General features: G+C 38.0%; 1 protein-coding gene across 2 annotated transcripts; it reads right to left on the bottom strand.

The window, feature by feature from the left end:
* Positions 1-666: 666 nt before the first annotated feature.
* Positions 667-11,307, bottom strand: LOC137133382 (GTPase IMAP family member 8-like). Of its 2 annotated transcripts, XM_067516939.1 has the most exons (6): positions 11,108-11,307; positions 9,728-10,444; positions 7,727-9,052; positions 7,556-7,605; positions 5,121-5,244; positions 667-1,263 (listed from the first exon to the last, which is right to left on the bottom strand). In XM_067516939.1, the coding sequence occupies exons 1-6, from the start codon at positions 11,157-11,159 to the stop codon at positions 1,220-1,222; spliced, it is 2,313 nt and encodes a 770-aa protein (XP_067373040.1). In that variant the 5' UTR covers positions 11,160-11,307; the 3' UTR covers positions 667-1,219. The 2 variants fall into 2 exon arrangements, with proteins under 2 accessions (XP_067373040.1, XP_067373041.1); XM_067516940.1 differs by lacking the exon at positions 667-1,263 and having other exon boundaries at positions 5,152-5,244; positions 7,556-7,599.
* Positions 11,308-11,690: the final 383 nt, after the last annotated feature.

Consider the following 11,690-nt stretch of genomic DNA (forward strand, 5'->3'; position numbering starts at 1 on the left):
TTTTAAATTCTCCACATTATCCAGTGTCATCATATTAACATATCTACCAATAAATCTGCATCTGATGGGACCAATGCATGATTTCACATTTGCAGCTGTGCTTTTGAAGTTATTCTGCATGTATTGTTGAGTATTAAAACATGCTGGCTTCCATGCTATGCATTTATCCAAAAAACACCTGTGTCTCTTTAGCTTTAAATTACATTCCATAACTTGCAGTGTAATTATTATTTTTTTTTTTTTGTAATAGTACGGTACATGTATTAGGTAAAAGGGAGCAAGATGCTAAACATTATACTGTTATTGTTTTCTTAAGATGGGGCATCTACTCTACTGTTAAGTGAAATGTATATTGTATATGTGAAGCAACAAATTTGCATTTGAAAGGAAATTGTTGAGAACTACTGGTAAATTATTGCCACCAGGTAACAGAATGACCATTACTGAGGAACACAACTAAAAAAAAAAAGGAAAAAAAAGTATTTTGAGAATACCTTTTGTCTCACACTCAATTTTTTTTTAAGGCTGCAGTCTTTGGCTGTTGTCTTTTGTCTTACACGCCGCATGGGACTGTCAACCACAGGGATTTGCTTTTTGCCAATATCACCTTGTCTCTTTGCTAACTTTACTATCTTGTGTCCAGCAGGAAAAATATCATCGCCTAAATTTGTATTTCAATTCAATTTCATTTTATTTCAGCTGACATGAGTTTACAAGGCAAAATAAATGATAGTTTCATTTGTCACATCACCTGTAACCTTAGACATAAACATAACATTAATATATCAGAAAAAACTGTGTTGAGGCTTTGCATAAAAACTCATAGACTCATAATCCCATAGAAATCCCTTCCTAAAACACAATTCAAGTTTCTCATATTCACTAATCCAGAAAAAATCTTCATAATTTATAGACCAGAAAAACATCCATTAAAATGACCAAATAATTACTAATTGAGAGTGAATAAATAGGACTTCATTCTCAATCTCACTTAAATAGCAAAACAAGCAAAGTCTATTTACCTCAAAGAAACTACTGAAATGCCTTGTTTCTATAGCTAAAGGTAATGTACCTGAACCACACTGTGCATACAGGTATCTCTGCCTTTGAGTTAAATTCTGCTTCACATGTTGCTCCAGACTAAAGCTGTCTTTTATCAAGCAACGTGTCCATAGTTTAGGTTTGTACCACACTTTTTTAGACCATCTCCACTTATGCATCAGGGACTGCTTGTGCTGGGCATGAGAAACGTCACATTGGAGTCTATTTTGAAAAAGAAAACATATATTAGCCATAAAGAACAAAGATTTCATTTCACATGCTCATATAAAAGATTCTTGCTAAAATCTTTCGAATGAGCCATTGTTGAGCTACAATCCCAAGTCTCTCTGTCCAAGGCCCAAGTCAAATTGTCTCACATCTACTGTATGTCTGACATTCAGAGGAGATGATTGAATTGCGCTTTAATGTTTTGTGTTACATTTGACCTGTTCATGAAACCCCCAGCTGCCAGATATGTAATCTGAAACTGGACACACACACAGTTGTGAAAACGTACCAAAACCAAACTCTTTACATGAGCTCCATGTCTAGCACTAATTAGAAACATTTAATTTTCTGAAGATCTTCATCATCCATCAATAAAATTATATCATCCGCATAGAAGAATATGCTATTAAGCCAAAAATGTACCCTAACCCCCCACTCATTCGATTTAATCTAATTTAATTTAATTTAAATAAAAAGAAAATTGGTGACAACATATCTCAAACAACCCTGTTCTAAACCAATTTATTTGCACACACACAACTGGTGCTCAATATATAGATTTGAGGCATTATAAAATAATAAACTGTAAAACTGTATATGTATATGATCAATATATGCACTTGCTTTTCTGAATCCATTTTTCTAATTTACCAGCATCCTCCAAGATTATCAATAAGTCTGTAGCAATAAATGATGAACATATTTTATACTTGGTACTAATAAGACTAATCTCCCTATAATTAAAGGGATAGTATGGGGTCATATTTTGAAGATTTTAATATTTATCTTATACCTAGGTATAATTAGCACTATGAAAACAAACCTGAAATAATCTAAACAAAATAATAAATAATTAAGAGGACTTCAATACACCAGCACAGTAGTGGAGTTAGTACTGGTGCCTCACAGCTAGAGGGTCCCCAGTTTGAATACTGAATACTGAGTTTCCTTTCACAGTCCAAAGACATGGATTTAAGGTTAATTGCTGATTTTAAATTGCCCCCAGGTGTGAATGAGAGTGGATGGTTGTCAATCTGTGTATGTCTCACTGTGTTGCCCCGAGATAAACTGGTGACCTGTCCAGGGTGTACCCCACCTTTTGTCCAATAATAGCTGGAATAGGCTCTGCACCCCTCTGACCCTGAACAGGATGAGCAGTTACAGATAATGGATGGATGGACCTGATATTATATTACCAACAGCTTTCCTGCCTTTACCTTTTTGATCACGTTTTGACCCTGTGGATATTTGCATTCAAATAAGGATTAGATTTATAAGGTTCATCACACACTGAACACACACATACATTTCTCTTTTCTCTCCAGCAAAATCATTGCCCAATTTTTGCATTACCCAACCTATTAATTTCTCTCCAACGTGTAAAAAGAAAAGAAAGTTTTTTTCAAATCTGTCTCGATGTTCTTTGAATACAAACTGAAATTTTTTTTGGTCTTCATTATTACATCTCAAAATCCCTTTTCAATGGCTGTTTGGCTCCAACGAATACAATCTGAATCAGTGTGGCTCAGCTCACTGTCAGTTTAAAGTAATAGTTCAGAATCTTTGATACTGGTCTTAATAGAAACTTGAGTAAGTTTTGTGGACATAAGCTAAAACCTTTCCTGCTTTTCACAGTATCTGTGAATGTTTTCACCCAGAACATGACTACACTGTACAATTAGAGCTCCCATCAAAAACAAAGTGTTGCCTCATGTTACAAAAGAGTTCATGTCTGCATAGCTTGCACAGAATATGAAACTGCCCAAAGACTTATTGTTGACAGTTATTGTCTATGCTCTATGTTTACAATACTTCCTTATGTAAATGTCAGTCGACTGCTTATAATAAAATAAACTGCCAAATGAAGCTCAAAGTCACATGTTCACAACGTCACTGAGTGTTACTGCTATGGGAGAATATAAACAAATGATTACACATCATGTAAGAGGTGAGTAGACACAGAACAAGATGCTACTTTTTTCTCATATCAGGCTTTACAAATGCAGTGCAGCACTTCAATGACATAAAGGTGATTAACATTATATGATGGATAATGTAACAGTAATTACTATGCTTACTCTTTCAGGGTTAAATGGCACAGCAAACTACAGAGTCACTCTGTTTGCTGTCACTGTATTGTGTTACTGTGTGATTCTGTTGGTAAATGTGACCATTACTGCCACAATCATTGGGGATAAAAGCCTTCATGAACCCATGTATATCTTCCTCTGTAACCTGTGCATCAATGGACTTTATGGGACGGCTGGATTTTACCCCAAATTCCTCCATGACCTCATTTCTCCCACTCAAGTTATCTCTCATGCTGGGTGTCTTCTGCAGGGTTTTGTGTTGCATTCGTCTGCTTGTGCAGATTTCTCCCTTTTAGCTTTAATGGCCTATGACAGATATGTGGCCATATGTCGACCTCTGATGTACCACTCTGTCCTCTCATATATGGTTACAAATTAACCAATATAAGAAAAAGTGTTCAAAATTTTTTTAGGCCAAAGTAAATAACTGTTCTGCAGAAAGAAAAATATGCAGGCCTGTGATTTGGCAGTGGCATTTATACATAACCACAAACCTAGGTTATATGTAATTCAAAGTGGTAACATAGAGAATAAAGAAGATCATTTTTAAATTAATTTTAAAAAAGAATTTTAAATGCTCCATTTTCTCCAGTGTCATCATATTAACATATGTAGTAATACATCTGCTTAAAAAGGCTTTCTGCATTAATTGTTCAGTTCTTAAAATGTGTTTGCTCTCATGATATGCATTTATCTAAAAACACCTTTGTTTCATTTAAGGTAGCCTATAAGGAAGGCACATGGAGCCACAAAAAATGTGTATTTACAGATTATCTTTACTTATATATTGTTTACTAGCACAGACCCCTATTTGTTGTTTGTTTTATTTCAAAAGCTAACTTAACACTTTTTAGGTCGATCATGCTAATGCATGTGCACAGCTATGCACAAATCTCTTTCCCAGGAAGTATAATATACAGATACCTGCATATTTGATATTCCGAAAAAGGTAGAATTTGTTTACAGAAATGTACAGCCTTGGCAATAATAAACCTATTGTATATACTGTATGAAACGGGATGAGCATATTTTATGAAGTTATGTCTGGTTGCTATAGTTGCTATAACAACATATACACACTCCCCTCCAAAAGTATTGGAACACTGAGGCCAATTCCTTTATTTTTGCTGTAGACAGTGGAGGTAATGTCATTGCTTTGGCTTGCATGGCTTCTTCTGGGATGGACTCAATAATCTTCATTGATGAAAGCAGCAAATATTGAGTCTTATTCACGTTAGTCCATTAAGTCTATCTGTTCCACTGTTGCTCACATAGAAAAATGGGTTGGTTCAAACAAAAGGTGCCATCTTCTAAGTTGTGTATCAGATCCAGAGGTAAATATGAAATAAAACCCAAATGTTTTCAGTCTACGGAAAAAATAAAGGAATTGGCCTCACTGCTCTTTTGGAAGGGACTGTAAGATCATCAAATTGACATTTAACATGATTTATAAATATTTGCAGGTTTATAAACTTCCAAAAAGTAGAAGAATATATATTTACTAAATAATCAGACATATATATTTGCCATCTCTGCTACCAGTACAGTCCACAAGTGCACAAGCTCCTTTTAAAGCTGGGGGCACCGAAAGCTTTATCCAGTCATTGTGCTAGTGATCAGGAATTTTATGTTCATTACATCTCAAAAGCATCTCTGGTCTCTTGACTACCTTGTTGCTGCTGTCTGGGGAGCAGAGTTGGGGGGCTCTGCTCCCCAGCAGAGCCCCAACCACAGTCCCAACAGCAGACCTTGTACTCAAACCTGTAGTCCCCCCGTAGGCACCAACAAGGGCCCCAAATGCAGCTCCCAGCACAGCACCCACAGCTCTTCGCCACGATGAAGTCCAGTCAGCCTCAATTTGGCACTCTTGGTTTGCAGTCTCTTCCTATGCACAGAGAATCACAATGAAAGCTATGAAACTGGCACACTATCACATTACCAGGTCAAACTAAATAACTGACTTCATCAGGTCAAGTGAAATGTTGAAGTCTAGCTGGAATCCATTTTGGATCAAGAAATGACTCTAAGTAAATATTCTTCACCTGTAAGCAAAGTCATTTAACAATATAAAAATGAAATTACTCCTTCAACCTCTATCTTGGAGCCACTAGTGTGGCTTGAAATAATGTTCAATCCCTCAGCTGGTTTGTTAATCCATAGGTTTGATGCTTTAAAAGTTATCATAGCAAAACCTTCAGAAAATAATGTTTTACTTCTCAGATTTACTGCTTCTTGTTACCACGCTCCCTCCCTTCACTCAGTCTCTACCATGCTCAACCACTAGCTTTCTCTGTGTCACTCACTGACTCAGGGAGGAGGGGGAAACTGATCAGTTCCAGTTTCTAATCATTTCATATGGTCCAGTATCAATATAAAAGTTGTAACTATGAGTAAGAGTGCAGCTGTGCAGCAGTAGCTTCATTAATCAGAACATTATTAGACTGAAGAATCTCTCAGACAGCAGAAGCAAGATGTAGCCACCCACCCTATTGTTGTTATCATGTCTGTTTAAGCCTGTCATGGTGTAGAGTTTTATTTGACACACTTTTATCTGAGGGGTCACTGGTTAAATCCTACATGGGCTTCTCTAATAGTATAATCTTTGTAATCTGTTATTTAACGTGGAAGCATGGCTCACTTATTATAACTGTGTAGAGACAGAAAACGCTGCTTTCTGATTTTCTTTCTGTGTTTCCTTTGCATTTAACTTTAGGTGGACTTTCTGTTAATGTTCTCTCCTTTCATTCAGTTTTTCGCTGCTATCAAATACACATGATAATGGAGCTGTGTTTACCATGTAAAGAAACTGTTTTAAAACCACCCACAGATGTGTCTGAACTAGCTTTAAAAATAAAATTATTGTTAATCCATGAGATCATATTGCCCAGGTCTATTTATCGACTCTATTTACCGGGTCTTTTGGCATTTTTTCTCCAAGAGCACATGTGGATAACAAAAGGCTACAAATGGAAACATGCTGCTGACTGATTGAGGGAGAGATCGTTAATGGGGCGATGCTGCCTTGTTTTTAAAGCAAAGTCTGTCTAAAGTCCAAAGATCCGCTCCAGCTGTAAATCATCTCCATGTGTTTTCTCACTGCTGCTATATGAACTCCCCCCCCAAAAAAAGCAAAAAAAGCAAAAAGTCAGAAAGCAATGTTTTCAGTCGTTACACAGGTAAAATCTGGGAGAGTGAACGGCTGAATGAGGCTGTTTATTTCAAGACAATGACACATTTCTATCTCTGCTGGACAAGTTCTGAGCTGCACAAACAGCGTATTAGATTTTTTTTTTAACTTCATGAATTTACTGTATTTTGTTTTATTAATTATCAGGTCTTATTTTTGAGAATGACCATGTTTAGATGTCTGTGTGTCAGCTCTGATGCTGCACCAGGGGCCTCTACCTAATACCACAAGAGATCAGGAAAGAAACTAATTAATGTATTTATATTTAATGATTATAATCAAAAGAAATAGATCCATACTTATAAAAAAGTAAGCCTCTGCCATCTGCTTCAATAATCTGCAGACCTCTGTCCTATTTTACAGAAAGCTTAAAGGACATCTTCACTGATTTCTTTTAGTTCTAGTTTGGGTAGTACATGTACATAAATACCATTAAACTTCCCACTGACTTCCCTATATCAAAATATCTCCCTACTTTTATCGGAAAAATGCCTCAAGATGACATTAATCGGAGGAAGCTCCAGTTCAGATTATGTCATCTTGTTGCCCACACTGTGGAGTTTGTAATCATGATCAACCTGCTTAAACAGAACTCCTCCAGGTAACATCATCTGAACTCCTAATGGTGAAAAATATCCTCCACGTGATGTGATCTGCAATGCTGGCAGCAATGCAGCACCGAGATAGCAGCAATTCTCCATCTATAATAGCTGCTCAACTGGGTTGACACCTGGTGACTGCAAGGGCCATTCACTTCATTTTCTTCCTTATCAAGGCATTCTGTGACTGTTTGAGTCATTTAGAGATGAATTTGATGTCATGTTAGCACTAAGTTATTCGGGTTTTCCTATAATTTGTCCCGCATCTTTATTTGGGAATGATGAGAAAGAAGCTATGCAGGGACAACTATTTGTTTTACTTTGGTTTAGTTTCAATTTCCGTTTTAAATCATTGTTATTATATGTGAGTGTATTTTTTTTTTTTTTTGAGAAAAAAGCAGTTAACCTACCTTATTGTGCAGAATGATGTCATCCAACCTTCCCTGTTCTGTCTCTATAACTTAAAGATAACGATTGATAAAGAGATACAGTAAATGTATGATGTAGTTAATCTCAGGCACAACTGCATCACTCAGGATCACTTTGTTCAGGATCAGTGTTGCTGATTATATCATACTCACATGGTCTAACAGCGTCTCCTTGGTCACTCAGTGGTATTATACAGGCCCATTTCTTTTGGTGACTGAGCTCCTGCAATGATTTGAAGTTACCGATCGTTTTCCGGTAGTTGCCACGTTCGAGCTTCACCACAACTGTTTTATCCGCTTCTTTTCTCCGATAGAGCGTCTGCATCCCTTCGATTGTGGCTTTCAACATTTGTTTTGTGTCTTCATTTTCTCTCTTCAGCTCTTCAATGGTCTCTGTGAACTCTTTTGCATCTCTTTTGTGATTCATTACAATCTGATGCAGATCATTATCTTTCTTCTCACATATTTTTTTTAAGGCTGAAGTCTCTTGCTCTTGTTTCCTAACTTCTTCCTCTAGCACGGCCTTCTCTACCTCACTGTTTTGTTTTATAGCTTTTATTAACTCATCCTTCTCCGTACATCTTTCATGCAGGCTTGTTATTACTCTGTCTTTTTCCATAATGACTTGTTTGAGCTGGTTGTTCTCCCTCTCAGCCTCTACTACTTGTCTGCCAATCTCTTCTTTATAGACTTGAATTTTCCTCTCTTCTCTCTGTGACACTTTCAGAACTTCAATCAGCTCATCTTTCTCCTTGGTTCTCTTTACCATGTTTTCTGCTATCTTCTCTTTCTTCACAGAAGTTTCCCTCAAGAGGTCATTCTTGATCTTTTCTTTCTTGAGCTGTCTTGCAATCTTTCTGTTGCTTTTTTGAAGTTTCATTAAACTAGTTAGCAAGTTTCCAGTGTCACTCAACACCTGTATCTCTTCAATCTTCTCTAGGAGTTCTGTAACTTGAATGTCTCCAACCCTGTTGGAGTTATCAAAAGCATGGTACTTATTTCCACATTTGTCTACCAGCCACTGAAGGGCAGACCATCTCTCAATGTGCTCCTCAATGGGACAGTCTTCCAGTTTGTCACCCCAGGTGAACAACACGAATGTTCGAGTCCACACCCAGGCTCCAAAACAGCTTAAGTGTTCCTCTACTCTTAGACGGTCAGTTTCAGTGAAAGTCTCATCACTGCGTACAACCACCAATACAGCATCAGGAATGGGAGCACACCGAGATGCCGTATGAGTAATCTGTCGTAACACCTCCTGTGGTGTGTCTTCTGAGCAGTATCTACCATGCCAGCCAGGAGTGTCAACCACAGTGACTTGCTTGTTGCAAAGATCACCTTTTCTCCTGGTGTACTGCGATGTTGGATGTCCAGCAGGAAAGACTTCATCACCAAGAATAGTGTTTCCAGCTGAGCTCTTCCCGACGTGCTTTGGTCCCACAATAACAATTTGAAGCATAGGAAGTGGAGAGGACTCTCCTGGATTTAACACAGAATTTGTTTTTTAAGTACATGATTGCTTTTCAAAAAACAAGTTGAACATTTATAGAGATAGACTTTGATAATGGCAAGCGTTGTTTACGACACTTTGACAAAACCATGAATTGTTGTTTGTTAAAATTTAACTATACCACACAAATGTAAACAAATGCAACACTGACATATTATTATATTATACTATAATTGGTATAGTGAACCAAAGCAAACTATTCCCTATTTACTCACCCGGCAGAGACAATGTAATATTATCAATGATTTAAGGTTCTGGACAGCTTATGAAAATGAATTCAATAGTTTACTTTTCTGGTTATTTAACTGCCATTTAGCTTTTAAACGCTCCACTGTGTTCATAGATATACATACCATGTAACTAGCATACAATGTTTATACAATGTTTTTTTTTTTGCTTTTTTGACAACTCCAGTATGTTGTGGCCCAAAGTTCTGAGAGAGACTGAATCAAAACAGTAAAGCTGTGGGGCAGAAAATCACAACAATGAGCTGAAAGAAGATAAAGATAAAGTTCGATAGGTTTGAGGGGATCTGCTTAGTTGGGTGATGATTCCTTGAAGGTTCATCATTACATTTGACCCCTTCACATTGCACATGGTCATTTGATTGAATGTAAATTAAAACTGCTTTGAATGATACTTACCCATTAGAGTTCTGAGCATAATTCGGGCCATCTGAACATTTGTGTGCCTTAGCTTTGCCCTCTTTACAATCTGCTTCCTTTTATTCTCAGTTATTCTCGAGACTTTTTCATTTGCAGTCACATAACCAGCTCCTCCTGCCTTTATGTTTTCTGCCACTATTTCATTCATTTTCTCCAAAAGTTCTGCGACTTGAGTGTCATTAGTTTCTCCCCAGGTGCTTGTGTCTAAAAGATGGTACCTATGTCCACATTTCTCCAAAACTGCCTTGAGAAATCCATGACTTGCAATGTGGTTCTCTACAGACATCCCCCTCAGTCTCTCATACTTGGTGAATATCACGATTGTGTGTCTCCACAAGTTGTCATTAAGCAGCTCGAGAGGTCCCTCTACTGTCCACTCCCCGCCTCTGTGAGAGTTGAGAGGTATGACCATTAGGAAGACATGAGGTCCTGGTGGGCACATGGCTATGCAGGCTGCCATGTTCCTGTTCACTAGCCCGGGGTCTTGGACAGAGTAGTGGATCCACCTTTCAGGGGTGTTAACCACAATGACTTTACACCCATTGTCAAGAACGCCCTGTCTCCTAACACACATCTTCACGTCCCTGCTGATGTCAAACATGTGGCTGCTGAGGATGGTGTTTCCGGTCAAACTCTTCTCCAGCCAGTTGTGCCCCAGAAGGACAACTCTCAGCTCCGGAAGACAGTGTTTGTCCCCTGATGGGAGATAAGAGATAAGTAATAAATATGCTCAAAACCCTCATACTACAATTTCATTGGTTATGACTAAGGGAAAAACACTTTTTGCAGTTAAACCAAAATGGTCCTTATTGTTCAGACTAGTTCATTCGTGATCACGGAAACAACTGTTCACAGAACAGGCTCACTTTAAGGTCCACTTAGTGGTTTACGTTTCAGAAAGATTGTGTGCACAGAAAGCCCCAGACAGGTCTAGAACAAGCCAACATGAGGGAAATGCTCAGAAATATCACATGAAATTTGCTATTTAAAATCTCCTGACAACTATTAAACATCCTGTGTGAGTAAAGATCATGCAATACATCTCAAAGCTCCAGAACAGACACTGGACATTGCTTGGACACTGATCAGGCCTAACATTACGAGCACCTGTGCAATTTAACACAGTCCAATACACCAGCTCTATTACAAATTCTTCATTTACAAGGTTATTAATTCTCAGCTTTTAGCTTGAAACTGTCAAAAAGGTGATATGTCTACTTTCTGTTTATTATTAAGGTTGAAGTGGGTAGTTGAGTCACACTGGTGGCCGCTGTATTGGTTTGCTTTAAATTGCAATGTGTACAAAAATTGTACTTTTTTTAATTAGAAGGTTCAAGAAATTGTTAATCAACAACATACCTTCCAATGTCCTCTGCCAGCCATTAAAATCCTTTCTTCTATCGTCCATCATTCTGCTAAAAAATACCCTGAATCAAGTGAAGTGAAAACACATTATTGGCATTCAGTGTGAACGGGTGCTTTAATGTTTGACTCAGCTTTTTTGCCTGAGCCGGACCAAAGTACATTTGACCAACCAGTCACATAACATGGCGACTGTGGCGCAGGAAGGTAGAGCGGTTGTCCACCAATCTCACAGTTGTTGGTTCAATCCCCAGCTCCTCCGGTCACATGTCAAAGTGTCCTTGAGCAAGACACTGATCCCCAACTTAGTTGCTCCCGGTGAGTGTTGGTCAGCTGCATAGCAGCTCCCCCATCGGTGTATGAATGTGTGTGTGAATGGGTGAATAAGAAGCAGTGTAAAGCGCTTTGAGTGCCAATAGGTAGAAAAGCGCTATATAAGTGCAGACCATTTACCATAACGTAATCATCTCGCACAGTGAGCTACTCTGTAACAGTACAAATACACTAAGTAGCTGCTTTATGTGTTTTAAAGATAAGCTGAGCTCCCAGCCAAACTTTTTCTCAGTTGTACTTGGGGATA

The sequence above is a fragment of the Channa argus genome, chromosome 9 (assembly GCF_033026475.1).
Source record: "Channa argus isolate prfri chromosome 9, Channa argus male v1.0, whole genome shotgun sequence".
NCBI classification, from domain to species: Eukaryota; Metazoa; Chordata; class Actinopteri; order Anabantiformes; family Channidae; genus Channa; species Channa argus.